The 19,360-nt window shown below is 35.8% G+C and overlaps 2 protein-coding genes across 2 annotated transcripts; one reads left to right on the top strand and one right to left on the bottom strand.

Annotated features, from left to right (window-relative positions):
• Positions 1-2,057: 2,057 nt before the first annotated feature.
• Positions 2,058-8,602, top strand: LOC127862570 (uncharacterized). Its single transcript, XM_052401773.1, has 5 exons — positions 2,058-2,247; positions 2,802-2,928; positions 3,789-3,928; positions 6,032-6,209; positions 8,139-8,602. Exons 1-5 carry the CDS (start codon positions 2,212-2,214, stop codon positions 8,393-8,395), a joined length of 738 nt encoding a protein of 245 aa, XP_052257733.1. The 5' UTR covers positions 2,058-2,211; the 3' UTR covers positions 8,396-8,602.
• A 3,434-nt stretch (positions 8,603-12,036) lies between these two features.
• LOC127862563 (uncharacterized) lies at positions 12,037-16,420 on the bottom strand (the record flags this gene model as incomplete). The annotated part of the gene is given in 2 exon segments (XM_052401744.1): positions 12,037-15,653; positions 15,935-16,420. Coding segments are annotated over 2 exon segments (1,347 nt in total). The 3' UTR covers positions 12,037-14,786.
• Between the last annotated feature and the right edge of the window lie 2,940 nt (positions 16,421-19,360).

Genomic DNA, 19,360 nt, shown 5'->3' with positions numbered 1-19,360 from the left:
TTATGTAACAATACAGTAGTTGATGTATCACGCACGAATCATAATTAAAAAAGAAAAAAGAAAAGGGGATGTCATGTATTGTAATGTAAGGGGCACATCTCGTATTGTCCTGTTAAAGCATGCAGTCATGAGTTATTATCCCCTCCATAGGCGGAGGGATATTGTTTTGGTGTTGTCTGTCCTTCTTTCTTTCCGTCCGTCCGTCCGGAGCCATATCTTTGAAGTGCTTTGGCGGATTTCATTGAAACTTTGTATGAGTATATATATATGGATAAGAGGATGACGCACGCCAAATGGCATTGTACACCATCTGTTAATAACGGAGTTATGGCCCTTTGTATCGTGAAAAAATGCTTTTTAATATAAGCTTAGAGCTTTATCTCCATTAACACATGAGCCAGAGCCATGAAACTTGCCATAGATGTTCTCAATCATCTGGGTGTGCTTCACATTCAACACCCATAATCCTAGGGGCTAAGGTCAAGGTCACACATTGAGGTCAAAGGTTGTTCTCCATCCGTCCAGAACACTTTTGTGTCCAGAAGCATATTGGCCGGGGATATCAATTCAAAGAATTTGCTTGTTTGTATTGAGGTTTTATCTGTCTCTGCCAAGGGGTGGGGCATTTTTCCTTATACGGCTATATATGGCTATAGTAAAATCTTGTTAACACTCTTGAGGCCACATTTATTGTCCAATCTTAATGAAACTTGGTCAGAAGATTCATCCCAGTAATATCTTGGACGAGTTCGAAAATGATGCCGGTTGGTTGAAAAACATGGCCGCCAGGGGGCGGGGCATTTTTCCTTATATGGCTATAGTAAAACCTTGTTAACACTCTAGAGGCCACATTTATTGTCCAATCTTGATGAAATATGGTCAGGTAATTTGTCTTAATGATATCTTGGGTGAGTTCGAAAATGGTTACGTTTGCTTGAATAACATGGCCGCCAAGGGGCGGGGCATTTTTCCTTATATGGCTATATAAGGCTATAGTAAAATCCTGTTAACACTCTAGAGGCCACATTTATAGTCCGATCTTCATGAAACTCGGTCAGAAGATTCATCCCAATAATATCTTGGACGAGTTTAAAAATGATGCCGGTTGGTTGAAAAACATGGCCACCACAGGGGCTGGGCTATTTTCCTTATATGGCTATAGTAAAACCTTGTTAACACTCTAGAGGTCACATTTATTTTCCGATCATCATGAAACTTGGTCAGAATATTTGTCCCAATGATATCTTGGATGAGTTCGAAAATCGAAAATGGTTTTGGTTGCTTAAAAAACATGGCCACCAGGGGCGGGGCATTTTTCCTTATATGGGTATATATGGCTATAGTAAAACCTTGTTAACAATCTAGAGGCCACATTTATTGTCCAATCTTCATGAAATTTGGTCAGAAGATGTGTCTCAATAAATCTTGGATGAGTTCGAAAATAATTATGTTTGCTTGAAAAAAAATGGCTTCCAAGGGGCGGGGCATTTTTCCTTATATGGCTATAGTAAAATCTTGTAAACACTCTAGAGGCCACATTACTGTCCGATCTTCATGAAACTTGGTCAGAAGATTCATCCCGATAATATCTTGGATTAGTTCAAAAATGATGCCGGTTGGTTGAAAAACATGGCTGCCAGGGGGCGGGGCATTTTTCCTTATATGGCTATAGTAAAACCTTGTTAACACTCTAGAGGCCACATTTATTTTCCGATCTTTGTGAAACTTGGTCAGAAGATTTGTCCCAAAAATATCTTGTTATCTCAGGTGAGCGACTTTGGGCCTTTCAGGCCCTCTTTTCTTATTTTTGGAAGATAATGTAATAAATGCCCAGACCCCCACACTATACACCCCTCACCACAGTTGTTTCAATTTCAGGGGTTTTCCATGGAATTCCATGATTTACCAGAGATTGCCAGCATAACTTCCATGGTGACCCTGGACAATGTACTCCCGGGCAGTGAGGACCAGCATAATGGAGATTATTTAAGTACAATTGTTAAAAAGTGTACTACATTTTGTAAATCCAATGATGTGTCTGATCCTATTTATGTGCTAAAGATCTTTCAAAAAGAGATTGTCACTGGGAGACCATTAGAACTAACAGAAGAGACATCATCTACGGGCATTTATGGTGAAACCAATTTCATTTTGGTAGACAGAGGCGATCTACTGAAAACAGCAATTGAGGAAATAAGGGCAATAAGCGACATGAGGAAATGCCTTGAAGTTCAGTTCTATGGAGAGGTAAATACATATAAAGTGTAGAAAAAAATCCACATACCCAAATGACCATACGATTTTCCAATTCCAAGTCTACTTCACTGAAAATAATTCCCTGTTTGTGATTATTGTGTTTCACTATATTACATTTTTCATAAATATGATTTTTCAAACTTTGAAAAATATAGAAAGAATGTTGCAAAGAGGTTTGGAAATTTTGGGGCATTGAATTTCCTTGTTTTAGTGTCAGCGGGTTCTTGCCTAGCCATGCTATGGGAATAATGTTATCTTTTACACCCCAGCAAACGAAGTTTGCAAGTGAGTATGTAGTTGTCATTGTGTTGGTTGGTCGGCTGTGGGTTTGTTCATCTCTCTCTGACTGCTCCAACAGGTGGATCAAACTACTCATAAATTGTGTAAGTAATTGACTTGAAACTGGACATGTGTCATAAGGAAAAACTGTATATGTGCAAGACCCAATTTTAACATGCGGTGATTCACCATTTTGGTAGAAAAAAATGCGAACATTAGTGTCTGTAACAAATCTAGTGGGTTGTACCTGTCATTTAGTTTTGCAGTGTGCTGCTGATTTTGGAGGTCCAAGAAAGGAATTCTTCTCTCTTGTCCTGCATTGCATTAAGGAAGAATACTTCGAGCCAGTGAGAGAGTGGTCAGATGACTATGAAGCTGTTGGCAGAATATTGGGTAAATTTATTAAATTAAGCTTATTTGACTGGGACAAAGTGCCATATAGTGGCCTGTACTTAGTGTTCCAAAGGCAAAGTCCAAGTCATTCAGGCTTTGAAAAATACATTATCCCAGTTGTACATACAGGGTTCTTGAACTCTGATATATGAGGCAAAAATTCAGCCCCATAAGCACAGTGAAAATGTATATAATGACGTTCTCCCATTTCAGAAACAAATTTCCCCCATAGTGATTTAAAATAATTGCCAAAGTGGTGCTGTTTTGCTTTTATTTTTAAATCCTTGTTCAAAAACAGGCCACTGCAGTATAATGTAACTTTAATGAGCATCTCAAATTGTTTATTCTGAAAATTTATGATAGTATATCACATTTCAGCAAGGTAATTTATTCTCAGTTTTAAAGGGACCGTCAACCACGAATGACGAAAAAAGAAAAGTTCTAAAATAACGTATTTTTGTACAATTTATATTAGTTTATTTTGATTAAAATACCAGGACTGGTATATAACATAGAACTTAGAACTCTATTTTAGAACTTTTCTTTTTTCATCATTCGTAGTTAATGGTCCCTTTAAGGTGTTTACAGCTTGTTATTTTTAGATATCATAAAACCTTCTAACTTTTAACTTTAATAATATTTTATTGCATTTTTATGCCCTTGCCATGAAATTGCCCTGGGACCAAGAGGAAATTCAGGTTAAGTGAGGATTCCCGTTTAGAGGGGAAATCAACTATTTTGATTTCAGTTGGTCATTTACATAGTCTAATGTGAAAAACTTTTCTTGGGTGAGGAGTTGATTTCCCAATGAGACATGTACAAAAATATATAAATATTTTGAGGTACATTTAACATTCCAGCTCTGAGCACTATTCAAAACAGAAGATTACCTAGAATTATGTCAGCAGAGCTAGTGGAGAAAGTATTCAATCAAGTGCTGCCTGTAGACAAGTACATCCAGGACCTAAGAAAAGGTCTTGACAGTCTTGGTCTTGTTCAGGTAAATAATGTTGAATGTTGCAAATAGAAGTTCTGATTAGAGCAGTTAAACCAATGTACAGCGGATGAACCAACAGTTATTACGGTATACAAAACATGCTTATTAGTCCCCTGCCTGTTTCCAGAGGGGACTATAGTGTCTGTCGATGTCAGTCTGTCTGTCCGTGTGTCTATCCGAGGTGGTTTCCGGATGATAACTTCACTTAGGGCTGATGGATTTGTTTGAAAGTTGGTCTGTAGGTAGCTTAGGGGAAGATCTGGTGTGGGATTGCATATGGGGTCAAAGGGTCAAATATCTAGGTCACTGTTACTAAAAATAGAAATTTGGTTTCAATTAACATACATTAAATTCACATTCTTCAACTATCGTGCATGCTGTAACTGTAAATGCACAAATAACATTGTAAATCTAGCAGATGCTGCCGTATAAACACAGCTAACCTTCAAGTAATGCAGGTAGGTGATGGTAGGGGACATGTATTGCGTGCAATACTAACTGTAAGCTTGTTTAAAGTTAATTGTATGGCCCTTAAAATAAGTATAGGTGGGTTGTTGTTTTTTTCTCCATTTTTATAAGCCCAATGTGTGGTTTTGCAGACTACCACTTAAATGTCTTAACCAAACCCATATACATGACAATACCATTTATTTTATAACCGAAATAATATATCTTCATTCATGACTTTGTTATGAACAAAACGAGTGCTTCAACATAATGGAATTGTGCATTTGACCAGCGAAGAAGGATGATATATGTATTATTACAAAACATGTAAAACAATTAAGTTCCCATTCAATTATTATATCCCCATAAACAAAGTTTAGGGGGGTATATAGGAGTGCACTTGTCTGTCAGTTGGGCCGTTTCATGGTTTCCACTCAATAACTTGAGTTTGGTTTGACCTGTTGATGAAACTAGGATAGTGCCTTGTATCAAGACTTTGCTCGAGATTGATTTTGGGGTCCATCACAGGGCTTTTTTTCACCACTTTGGGAACATGACTTATACCCTTGAAATTAGTAATTTAAGCATCTTTTGACCACAAATTGGGAAAATATTAGTAGTATTAAAAAATTATGAAAATGTTGGTAACTTATCATATAATAGAACGACATGAGCTGAAACCAATCACTAAAATGGTGATTTCAACCTACCAGTCCTTTTCTGCACTGAAAAATTTCATTATTTTTGAATTTTTAAAACTGAGGCTATCCATTGGGATTTTTTACTCGATTTGGGATATGTTTTGCCATTGGAAATATGGCCAAATAACGGCTATAAAATCAGCTGGAAAAAAGCCCTGCATCAGATTAAGGTCAAGGTCACCGTGGCTAACAATAGAAAAATGGTTTCCGATCAAAAATTTCTATTTCATATTAGATACCGTAATGAAACATGATTTAAAGGATGCTAATGACGAGACCTTGCCTCAGACTGCTTTTGGGGTCAAGGTCACTGTGACTTAAGTAAAGAGAGTTGATCCGTATCATGGTTTCCGCTCAATAACTTGAGTTTGGTTTGACCTGTTAACATGAAACTTGGTAGGATAAGCTTTTCTTTTTTTGTGAAGACAACATGCGGAATATTCTGTGTCAGTGTGGCATATGGGGGTATTCGTCTGGTCTGTGACAAAGCTCTAGTTGTACATTATTATCATGATGTACCAGTATAACTTTTTTTACCAATAGCATACAAAAGCATTTGGCCAATGTCCAGCATTTAAATATTGCAAATCATATCCATCAGTTGAGTTGCCTTCTTTCTTGTTTTACAAAATCTTTAACACAATAGAGGGCAAAGTTTTGAACCCATGTGACTAATATGACCAGAATATATAACTCTTGACATTATCAGATTCTGGGTCTACAAATTGAATGTAGTTAATTTCATGTATCTTAATATAACAAAGTCAAATCCATTCTTATGAGCACATTTAATTTTATATTTTAAAACAATCACTCTATCGTGAGCGATTAAGGGATATTATGGCTATCTTGTTTTTGGAATGTGTATATCCATTAAAATCCTGTATAGTTGCAATAGAAATTGCAGTTTGAGTTTAAGTTTTTGAACAGCAAGATTTTGTTGAACCTTCGTTTTCAGCTTGTTCAAGAACTGCCAGCTGTTATTCACCTGTTCACACCTCAACAGTCGAATCCTTTAACGGTGAAGATGTTGACACACCTATTGAACCCACAGTTTAGTGCTGAAGGGTCAAACAGAAGACAGAGAGAGAATTCCACATACACGTTGTTCATCAAATACATGCGTGAAGCTGCAAGTAAGTTCCATTTAGTGTTTATACATTCAATTGTGGTATGCATCCTTTTTGTATACACTAAAGTCTTAAATTGTGTCTAAATAGCTCCACTTTTCAAAGGAAAAGATTGTCAAACGCTATTCAGAGCTCCAGATAAGGGCCGTACAGCCGTAAAACGCCTTTTTTCATGAAGATTTACGCATTAATTTTTATAAACTGGACGTACAATTACGACTTTAATATCCATTTACGCATTTACGAACAAAATCTGGCCGTACCGATTCGTCTGCGTCAGCGCGGCGTGATTTGTTGGTCTCTAACCTAACGGCTTTTTTCGTTAATTTAAATTACCGAAAAGTTGTAGACTGGGTTCATATATTATTGTCTATTCTGTTGCGTGATTTCCTGTAACTTGTAAATCCGTCAAAAACAATATGTCTGCGCGCAATGGAATGCCGGCTTAACCGAAAGCGGTTCAGAACAACACTTTGTTGTCAAATAATGACTACATACGGTGTCGTCTAACCATCCTGACATTAAATCTGTAAACCCAGAAAAAGACATTGTCGCCCCGATATTAAACGATTTGATTGCATCGATGGCTTAAAACGTTAGAAAACACGATGGGAAACGGATGAGACAGTGAAATAAGTGTTCATTTACTTAGCTTACTAGTTGGCTTGTGTTTTCTTGTCAAGAAAAATGAAGAAATAGTATTAGTCATGAGTTTTAATGTGAAGTTGGGTTTGCATCATAATTCAGAATTGAAAACCTAATACAGTAACTGTTTAAGAACTACATATATTAATTATAATTGCTGCAAATGTTTCTGTAAAGTCAGTTATGCACCCTTCAATATCCAAGAACACGGGTAGTACTTTCTGTCAGTGGCAGTACCGTTACTAATTTCACAAATCCTTATCTGGAGCTCTGGCTATTGTCAATTGATCCTCTTGTCTGTGTTTGGTAATGTTTATATTTATCCCCCAATTGCACAGTAGCAGTCAAAAGATATTTTGTTCATCTTCACAAAGGCAGGGTCATGTATATTACCATAGTTAAAGAGTTCAAATGTTCATAATGGTTATGTTTAATTTGAAAAAGGTCCATCTTTTAGAAACCAAGTAGTCTTGTCCAACGCATATTTTAGTACAAACTATGCTTGTCTTAAATGATATTGTCATCACCAGAGAGCATAATTTGGTACTTAGTATTTCAATCGCTATATTGCAGTTAAACACTCCAATTGCAAGCGAAATGACTACTTGTGTAATATATATTACACAGATCTTCTAACGATTATTTTGTTATTTTACTCTTGTTTGTGCATTTTATTTATAGTCTCAGTTGTGTACCACTATAAGCCTCCATATATACCCTCCTGTTAATTGTTCAGCAAGGTGTGTTTATTTGCTGGCAATACTTAAACTGCATTTTAAACTGGTGTGTGATGTTATTTGGCAGCCATATTATTTTCTGTGTAAACTATTCACTGGTTGACTTCCGGATTCATCAAACCTTGAACCTCCCCCAGTCTATACTGGGGGACATATTGTTTTTGCCCTGTCTGTTGGTGCAACAGTATATTTATGCATTATATGTCATACCTTTTAAACGAAAATTTTGCCCAAAACATTATAGAATAATTTCTGTAAAGCAAGCATTCAAATACTGTTAAAGCATGTTGGATGTTTTAAGTAAGTTAGCTTATTCCATTAAATTTTCAAGGTAAGTATTATTATGAAAATTTAAAATTTCATAAATCATTCCTAAAAAGTTATTTCACATCAAAATCCCCCCCCCCCCCCCCCCCCCCCCCCCCCCCCCCCCCCCCACACACACATGATTGTAACAGTTGATATATCCTTAATATTGCCACTTGCAGAGTGGTAAGTGTGTATAAACAGTTTAACATTTACCAAATTATTTTAGTATTATGTATATCTTCAGGTGGCAGACGAGGTGCTGTAAATCTTGGGAGCATATTAAGGTTTGCCACTGGTACAGAGGAGGAACCTGCCTTGGGCTTTGCTCTTCAGCCTTCCATTCAATTTATGGAAAGTGCTAATTTCCTGCCCACTGCAAATACCTGCATAAACAGAATGAATTTATCATTGCCAGATGAAAGTAATCCACTACCACTGCAAGAGGAACTGTTCAATTTGTTTGATCTAGCATTTTGTAACACATTCTTTGGTTTAGAATAAAAAATGACATTCACATATAATTATACCCCCATTACCATTGGTAATAGAGGCTATATAGGAGTCACTCTGTCGGTCAGTCGGGCTGTCACAAAATTTCATCCAATCTTCACCAAACTTGGTCACAAGTTGTATCTAGATGATGTCTAGGTCAAGTTTGAATATGGGTCATGCCAGGTCAAAAACTAGGTCACGGGTCACTTACTGCGTTTTAAAACCGAAAGTTTGTCCGGACCATAACCATGTCATTTATCATTAGATTTCAAAATCACTTGGTACATTTGTTCACCATCATAGGACGGTGTGTCATGCAATAGAAGGACGTCGATGTCTCCAAGGTCAAGGTTACACTTTGAATTCAAAGGTCAAGTCGGTCGGTCTGTCTGTCCCAAAAATTTCATCTGATCTTCACCAAACTTGGTCAGAAGTTGTATCTAGATGTTGTCAAGGTCAAGTTTGAATATGGGTCATGCCGGGTCAAAAACTAGGTCACAGGTCACTAACTGCGTTTTAAACTGAAAGTTTGTCTGGACCATAAGTTCATAACCATATCATTTATCATTAGATTTTAAAATGACTTGGTACATTTGTTCACCATAAGTGGACAGTGTGTCATGCAAAAGAATTAAGTCGATATCTCCGATGTCAAGGTCACTCTTGGAGTTCAAAATTCAAAAAAGGCCATAAATGAGCTTGTCCATGCCATAACTATGTCATTCATTGTAAGATTTGAAAATGACTCCCTACATTAATTTTGTTCACAGTCATTGGACGGCATGTCATGCAAAAGAATTCAAGAGTTCAAAGGTCAAAATGGCCATAAAAGACAATGGCATAATCATTCTTCCAAATCGCCATAAATTAGCTTCTCTTGTTTTGTGAAGACAGCGTGCAAAATATTCAATGTCACTGCAGCATTTTGGGGTATATGTCACGTCTGTGACAAAGCTCTAGTTGTGTATATGTATGTAGTAAAAAATGTTTTGAATGTAGTATGTGAGTTATATTGGTGTAATCAACATTTACTTTGTGAACCCTCAAGAGGCCAACCTTTTTTTGCAATCTTGAAACTTGGTCAGCACATTTGTCCCCATAACATTATTACCTCTCCTGAGCACTATAGCCCCTATGTAGAGCTTATGTGATAGTCCTTTGTTTTTTGTGCATATAGTCCTTTTTTTTGTTGCATCGTCAATATATGCCATGTGAAACGCTCGAGTCTACATTTTTGTCCGATCTAAATGAAACTTGGTCAGATAATTAGTCCCAATGATATCTGGACTCGGTTTGAAATTGGGTCATTAAGATGTCAAACACTAGGTCAAAAAGAAAAACCATGTGAAACACTAGAGGTCAAATTTGATGCCTAATCTTCATGTAATTTTGTAATAATGTTTTTTTTAATGATAGGTTCATTGTTGGTTGAGCATGAAAATAAGCCTTTTTTCCATGAACATTTACAAATTTTACTGTATTGTAGTGTACACAATGTGTAAAGTATATCAATTCTTTGAATTTGCTTATTAGCATGTTGTTAATTATGTCTTATTTACATGCAATACATTTTGCTTGTTTACATTGTAATGTGATGTTCATTTAAGTGTTGTCTGGGCTTGTTTCCTTCTTTTGCAGCAGCAAAGTATATTGACCCTTTTACCCAAGAAAAACTATGCTGTTTACCTTCAAATTTACTTTTAAAAACCATATTATCTCCTCAGTGGTAACTTTTCCTCATATTTAACATTTTGACCATTTCCCCAAATCAAAATCATAAAAATGACGTGTAATTTGGTTTTGTTCCTAATGGTATGTAACCCTATGTTTTTGTCATATTTTGTGATATCTTTTTCATTGTTTAAAAGTTTTTTTTCACAAATTGTTACTTATGAGCTATTGTGACCTGTCTTTGTTGGTCGTCCCTGTATCTTGTGTCAACCTATTTACTTAAACGACATCTCCTCCTTACCAGCTGGTCCAATATTAATTAAACTTGGCAAGAATGTTCCTTGCATGAAGCTCTTTTAAAGTTTTTCAAACAAAAGCATTCCATGAATAACTCTGGCTCTTGTTGCCATGGCAAGCGAAAGGAAAAACTTTAAAAAATCTCATCTGTTTTACCCCCACTACCATTGGTGGGGGGGGGGCTATATAGGAATCACTTTGTCTGTCTGTCCCAAAACTTTGTCCGGACCATAACTTTGTCATTAATCGTATATTTTAAAATGACTTGGTTAATTTGTGCACCATTATGGGACGGTGCATCATGCAAAAGAAGTATGTCAATATCTCCAAGTTCACGGACACACTTTGAGTTGGAAGGTCATATGCCCATAGACGAGTTTTTCTGGGCCATAACTATGTCATTTGTTGTGAGATTTTTAAATCATCTGGCAGGTTTGTTCACCATCATTACACGGTGTGTGATGCGAAAAAAATTCTGTCCATATCACCAAGGTCAAGGTCACATTTTCAGTTCAAAGGTCATATATGGCCATAAATTGACCTTGTCTGGGCCATAACTATGTCATTCCTTGTGAGATTTGTGAATGACTCAGTGCATTTGTTCACCATCATTGAACAGTATGTCAGGTGAAAGACCAACACCGATATCTCCAAGGTCAAGGTCACACTTGCATGATAATAAATTATTCTTTAAAATAAAATAAATTAGTTTCTCTTACTTGTGAAAACAACGGGTTAAATATTCAGTGTCAATGTGGCATGTAGGGGAATTAGTTAGTTCTTCTTGTCTGAGTTATTGTCCTGTAAAGATTCCTATGTTATTACATGTTGTTAAGCGCAAGTTCTCTGAGCCTTACACATGTTCCATTTTTCAGCCACTGTTGTAGGTGTATTGCCAAAATTAGAGACAAAGCACATTCAGGGAGCATAACCTTTGTGGTCTGTGACAGCGACTTGTACTTGTAATTGCTTAGCATGAATGGCAATCTTTTGAGACAAGACCATATGGTGCAGGTAAAGACGTAATTAATGAGCTAAAGGTATAGTTTCTAGCAATAACATGTTGCCCGTGTCCGTTTGAATGACTTCATGTGATATTTCTTTGTACAACTTTGTGAAAGTATGCACACGAGCTGCGTTCATGTAATTGAGAATCTTATTAAATGTTTAGTTATTTGAGGTTAGTCCTGTGTTACTTCATTTAGAAGCAAAATGAAAATGCCCAAGAAAATTATAGACAGCCAGCATGAGATATGTAATTATCCCCCGCCAGAGGCGGAGGAGGATATTGTTTTGGCGTTGTCTGTCCGTCCGTCCGGAACACACTTGTGTCCGGAGCAATATCTTGGAAGTGCTTTGGCGGATTTCATTAAAACTTGGTATGAGTATATATATGGATAAGACGATGATGCACGCCAAATGGCATTGTACACCATCTGTTAATAACGGAGTTATAGCCCTTTGTATCTTGAAAAAATGCTTTTTACTATAGGCACTTTTGTGTCCGGAGCCATATCTTGGAAGTGCTTTGGCGGATTTCATTGAAACTTGGTATGAGTATATATATGGATAAGACGATGATGCACGCCAAATGGCATTGCACAACATCTGTTAATAACGGAGTTATAGCCCTTTGTATCTTGAAAAAATGCTTTTTACTATAGGCACTTTTGTGTCCGGAGCCATCTCTTGGAAGTGCTTTGGCGGATTTCATTGAAACTTGGTATGAGTATATATATGGATAAGACGATGATGCACGCCAAATGGCATTGTACAACATCTGTTAATAATGGAGTAATGGCCCTTTGTATAGTAGTACGTCATCCGTCCGATTTGCACCCATCCTTGAACAAAATATATGTTGCGGGGGATATCAATTCTACGAATTTGCTTGTTCTTCTTGAATCTTGCTCGATTCCTGTATGTACAGTGGGAATAGTTTGTGCAGGTATGTTTGATTATGCTGTTTTCTTCATGTTCATACTGTGTGTTTGTATGTGAACACAGTACATGCTATGTAAGTAGTTCTATGTGTTATTGTTATGTTCTTGTAACTAGATATGAAAACAAAATGATAAGCTGCATGAAACTTTTATTTACAAATTCAAAATAATCTCAATTGACCAACTGTAAATACATAATAGAGTGATTGAAATAATGTATCATATTTCTTTATTTTTTATTGCATTAGTGTAGGTTTTTTGCTAAATTATTTATATACAGCAACTTTTCTTGAGCCAGTAAATATCATTGGGGATTATTTCTTAGTAATTTTATATTTAGTTTTATTTTTTCAAATAAATATAGAGATAGGAGATAACTTTGTTAACAATGGAGCCAAAGATTTTTAAATGAAAGTGCTTTATTACTGTTTTGATTCCTATATTTTAGTTGTTTTCCATGTATGTTTTGTTTTATTTAAGAAAATTTGTTTTATTTGTAATTGAAAGTAAATAAAATAACCTGAGCAAAGTATGCTCATGAAACGCTTGTGTTGTTGCCTTAATTATGTCCAGCGTGTATGTAAACGTATTAGCTTCTGTCCACTCTAGATCTCAATGACACACTTTTGCCTCCATGGAACTTTGCTGGAACATATATCCCAATATCTCGGCTGAGTGTAAAACTTGGTCATGGGGGTCATAAACTAGGTCATTAGCTCAAATTGACTGGGTTATGTGGACGGGCTTGTTAACACTCTTGTACTCAACCTTGTTCCAAGCAAAGCTCATTTCAAATCCCTGCCATCATAAGCTATTTAACTTATGACAGCAGAATGGTTACTTTATCAACCGACATGTTAGTAATGTTTACTGTTTTGAGGAGTAATAAGTACATTAACTTATTATCCCCCGCCAGAGGCGGAGGGATATTGTTTTGGCGTTGTCCGTCCATCCTTCCTTCCGGCTGTCCGTCCGGCACTTTTGTGTCCAGAGCCATATCTTGGAAGTGCTTTGTTGGATTTCATTGAAACTTGGTATGAGTATATATATGGATAAGAGGATGATGCACGCCAAATGGCATTATACACCATCTGTTAATAACGGAGTTATGGCCCTTTGTATCTTGAAAAAATGCTTTTTACTATAGGCACTTTTGTGTCCGGAGCCATATCTTGGAAGTGCTTTGGTGGATTTCATTGTAACTTGGTATGAGTATATATATGGATAAGAGGATGATGCACGCCAAATGGCATTGTACACCATCTGTTAATAACGGAGTTATGCCCCTTGGTATCTTGAAAAAATGCTTTTTACTATAAGCTTAGAGCTTTATCTCCATTAACACATGAGCCAGAGCCATGAAACTTGCCATAGTTGTTATCCCCCGCCAAAGGTGGAGGGATATTGTTTTGGCGTTGTCCGTCCATCCATCCGTCCGTCCGGCACTTGTGTGTTCAGAGCCATATCTTGGAAGTGCTTTGACGGATTTCTTTGAAACTTGGTATGAGTATATATATAAATAAGAGGATGATGCAAGCCAAATGGCATTGTACACCATCTGTTAATAACAGAGTTATGGCCCTTTGTATCTTGAAAAAAGCTTTTTTCTGTGACAAAGCTCTTATTTGGCGGGGGATATCAATTCAACGAATTTGCTTGTTGCACTAAGAAGCAGCTGAACTCCGTTATATGATTGAAATGGTGTTGACAAAAATAACACCGTATTTCCTCATTCACATCAACCCTCTTGACCTACAGTAGTTCATAAACGAGGAAATGAATGTAACAAACCATAAATATGATTATTTTTGTTATGCTTGTTAGTCATCAAATGGTGCAACCTTGAGGTATACATTAGTGGCGAAAAGTAGGTCACATACATTGAAGTGTGCTGGGTAAATGTCAGTTCCGACGGACGAACAGGCATGTCTCTGGGGCGGAACAATTGAAACAATTGACTAGCGTAATATTCCGTATTATCACGTGGTCAGTTTAATGAAAACTAGCCAATAAAAACGCTTAAAGGTATATTACACATGTTTATTATAAAACTATTCGTAATGGCTGTATAATATGGGGAAGCAAGGTATAGCATGTGATAAAAATAATGTGCAGGCGGAGTATGCTGAATTTGCACCTCCGTCATCATAAAATTGCTCATTCCCAATTAATATTGAAAATGAAAATGTTACGTTGATAGCGCAAATGAAGGAAGTGCATTTGTATCTTGAAGTATAGATTTTAATACACTATAATAACCATAATTAAGTACAAAATATTATAAAAATGAATACTTGCGTTTTAGTAGATTTAATTAAGTCAATTTACATATCGGGGACTAAATAAATTGCTTTGATAATTGAAACGTATGTTGGTATAGATGTCACGAAAACACTTTCTGCAAAGGTTAAACGTCTATGAACAGGCCCCTTAAACTTCGCTTGGAAATCATAAAGCAGCTTGTAAAAATCGAGCAATCAATTGTGTTGTCATTCACTTAATATCTGTTTAGCTGTCAAAAAGATGTCTATGCCGTGATTGTTTGACCTCCAGTTTTGAGGACATAGCTCGTGGAGCCGTCGCATCCGGTTTTCTTCAACACTAATTTGAAGAGATGATAATACTGGCCTGTTGTCCAGGGACTCCATATCCTCATCAGACGAAGATTCTGTACGAGTGTTTGGAAGAATATCATCAACATGTGCTGATGGGTTGTCCATCATACCGGCCGTGTAAAGCCGCATTGGTGTTGAGTTCACTGTTCGTATTCGATGGTGATTCCATGCACCTTGCCAGGTGTTTAACCTTTCATTTATCTTTGAAATAAATACGTAATGAAGTGCAAACAAGTCTATTTCATTTAAAATGTCAAGCCGGCCATTGTCCTCTAAAAAGTAAAATAAGTCATAAAAATAACTCAAGACTCCGTCATACACGTCCCTCCACAATCGTTCAATACGTTGATTGTGTGTACTTTTACCAGTGAGCATACTTCCACGTCCTGTCCCGCGAGCATTTATCATGAAGTCGGCAACCTTCATATTTTCACGGCCTTGATCTGATCTGACCCGGTCAGGAACTCCAAATTTCGAAACACCATCTCTGAAGCAATGCAAAACCGTCTCCGCTTTGTTGTTGTCCGTGCATCTAAGATATGTAACTAAACGACTGAAACCATCAATGCCGCCTATTATAACAAAATGCCATCGAATTAATTTATGGTTGCTGTCAATGTGCCATAAACAATTTGGAGCTGAAACGTTGTAAATGCGACGTCGTAATCGCCTTCTTTTTCGTGCACGAATTCCATCTTCGTCTAGGTGTTTCAGACACTGACGAAGCCTGAAACGTTGAACCTGTATAAGAAATAATACTTTATGTTGGTTTTATGCAAAAATGAATATGCTTTAATTTACTTCTACATTTAGCCAAGATTGTTTGGCACAAATCAAACTGTACTCTAAAACTAGTCTTAACAATTTAGTTAGTTTTCAATTGTTTGACAATACTTTATTGGAATCTGCACGGACAAATGTATCTGTTTATTTATAGACTGTCTACTAAAATCAATCAACAATGTACCGTATACGCCTTCAATTATAAAAAGATCTAGTTATGCATAGTAAAATCATGGTACCTTAATTCCTTTTTGAAGTAAAACTTTTCGCAGCATTTCTTCTCCACACCTAGGAAATTCAGTGATGGTCGTGGCAACAACAATGTTTAGTTCTTCTTCATCAATTTCTGTAAATGCGAGCTTTGACAAGCCAAATTGACCCATCTTCCGGAATAAGGTACTTTCAGAAACCCCAAGTGCAATACTAGTGTCCTTCACTGAATATCCGGCTTCGAACAATGTTTCAATCATGATACTTGAAATTTCAAAACGTATATTCCGACACCGTGTACTATCATTATTATGTGCCCACGGATTACTCCGGTAACAAACACATTCAACACGCAATTTCATGATAGTTGTTTTGTCATTTACACCCAAGCAATTAAAGTCGTACAGTGACATAAGTGATATGATGTCCGGTGTTATCTTCTCCTGTCTGAAGCGCCGTATCACTCCTTCTTCCACTCCAAGTCGCTCAAGTATCAAATCCATATCCATTGTTGTAAAATGATGCAGAACAAATTGTCTTCCGTGTGTAATAAAAGCTTCGTATATAAAATGTTATCGTTAATGATTTTTAACGTATTTTTCAAATTTTATCTGCATAAAAAGACGATATGTGTTTATATAATTACGATTTATGTTTATATAAAGGTCTTTTGCCTTTATATAAAGAAGTAATGCCTTTATATTATGGAAGTTTATTATATCTTTATATATTAATGCTTTATCTGTGTATATTCAAATTATGTATTTATATATTGTGATTATGCATATATATAAAGGTTACAGGCATTCATATAAAGATCTTTTGCCTTCATATAAAGAAGGAATGCCTTTATATAATGGAAGATTATTATATTTTTATATATTAATGCTTTATCTGTATATATTCAAATTATGTATTTATATATTGTGATTATGCATATATATAATGGTTTCAGGCATTCATATAAAGATATTTTGCCTTCATATAAAGAAGAAATACCTTTATATAATGGAAGATTATCTGTGTATAATACATTAATATCTGTATAATTTTACATTTTATCTATATATAAGAAAATTATATCTTTATATATTAAAGTTTTATCTGTATATATTCAAATTATGTATTTATATATTGTGATTATGCATATATATAATGGTTACAGGCATTCATGCAGAGTCAGATTGACGTAATATCACAAGTTTTGGTATTATAAGACAGTCAAGGCGTTCCATAAGTTCGGGTTCGCTCTCCGCCCGACATTATAAAATATGTCATCATTTATCAGGCAATCTCTTAGACGGCCAATTTTAAATTTACCTTATCTTAATATCTTACCTTAACCCATTTATGCCTAGCGTCTAGAAAAAAGGCCTTTGCAAACAACGTAGACCAAGATGAGACGCCGCATGACGCGGCGTCTCATCAGGGTCTGCGCTGTTTGCTAAAAGGAATTTCTGTATGAAATATTCTAATATAGAAATAAATCGATCCAATTTAGTAGGATGGGAGAGTCCACTAGGCATAAAGGGTTAAATCTGATACAATTAGGATAGCCACTGAAATACGTATGTGCACACATTACAGGTGAACATTTTGGACCAGGACTCGTGTCAGTTGTGTAAATGTTATCCTAAATAGGAATGAAATACTGTTGAAAACGGTAAAAAATCTTACAAATGAAAAAACAAAACAAAAACAATCAAAAGAACAAATGCCTTTGTTTATTGCAGACTTCTGCAGAAAGTTTTATCGCATGTTTAACGATTAAAACACTCAACGAAAAAGAGCAATGTACGTGAAACAGACATCTGTAATTATTAGAAATACACTTTAAATTAACTTTACAAATCAATAAAACCGCAGAGTTTATATTAACGCTTAAGAACCTTGCACTTTTAGGGGATTGTACAAATTCTCATCTTAATATAAGCCTTGTTCTGATAAACTGGGCTTAATGCATTTGCGTAAAGTGTCATCACAGATAAGCCTGTGCAGTCCGCACAGGCTAATCAGTGACAACAATTTCCGCCTAAACTTGATTTTGGTAAGGAGGGGACTTCCTTGAAACTAAAAATACCATAAAAGCGGAAAGTCGTCGCCACATGCATTTTGCCTATTTTTTCTCAAAACCAGGCTCAAATATTCTTACTTTAGAAGCTGACTCTCGTCGTGGGAATCTGTCATAGCTCATCTAAGTTTATACACAATCTGTAACTCTTGTAACTGTCCTTAGTAAAGGAATGATACATTGGAACTGATCTTAGTGTCTTCATGCTTGTAACATTCTTGGTATTTATAAATAGTAATCGTATAAATTTTTTAATAAATCTTTTATCACAACAACCATAATTTCATAATAGGATTCTGGAATTGTGGAGATTTATAGATGTTTAATTATAAAGAAAATATGTAATATATGTTTAATTATAGAGAAAATAATGGTTTAAATAATTATAGAATCTTAATTTAAATATTTACCAATGATAAGAGAAAGTTATTAATTTTACATTAAAACGTACCACGGTTTCACGGCAAATTAAAACGTGACTGCCTGTAGCATATACTTTTTCAATGTCAAGATTAGTTATGAAACACAGATAATTTCTGTCAAACCCTGCCGACCGCTCATTAAATCGGGACTAATGCAAATTAAAACGTGACTGCCTATAGGTATATACTTTAAGATGTCAAACAAGATTAGTAATGAAACACAATCCGAATATACTTATCTTGAAAAGCCATCAAATATTCGTTGACATGTTCATATAAGATAATTTCTGTAAGCCATCTGCAACATAAGAGAGTCGGGTCAACCGACATATTAATAATGGCAAATCAAAATTGTATACAGCCTATAGTCAGTTTGATTTTTCATGGTTCTAAAAAGACAATAAAGTAGAGCAGTCACGTTTTCTTGTCTCTTTTCGTGGCGGCCATATTGTTCGCCGTGCTGTAAAATTGAATTACACGTACATTAGCCAGCGTTGTTTATAGACAATATTCAACAGAAATAAATCACGATGAAAAGAGAAATGAACTTTTGTTTGTTACTATATTTTTCCACGAACAATTTGTAATTTCGTTACATACTTAAGAACTTAAACCTGGTCATAAAATGCGCCGCTTCTCAGCAAAGATTCTTCACTCGAATCATACCATGGATCTCCTACTGCTTGCTTTTAATGCTCAGCATTTAATAATGTTATAAACTACTTCTGATTTAAGTACAATTTAAGTACTTGGTTTTGATATAACTGTTATCGCTCCTACTTTGTGTACTTGATTTTCTTATGCATAATATATTGCAATTATTACTGCTGCTAATACTACTACACACACATTATTCATGATTTTTATTGACAAGGGACCAAACACAAACCATATTTTGATTGAGATAATTTTTGTCTGTAATAAACTTGTATTTGTTTATCGTACATGTTTTTTAAAGTCTA

The sequence above is a fragment of the Dreissena polymorpha genome, chromosome 1 (genome assembly GCF_020536995.1).
Source record: "Dreissena polymorpha isolate Duluth1 chromosome 1, UMN_Dpol_1.0, whole genome shotgun sequence".
In the NCBI taxonomy this organism is placed as follows: Eukaryota; Metazoa; Mollusca; class Bivalvia; order Myida; family Dreissenidae; genus Dreissena; species Dreissena polymorpha.
This window is presented reverse-complemented; position numbering and strand designations above follow the sequence as displayed.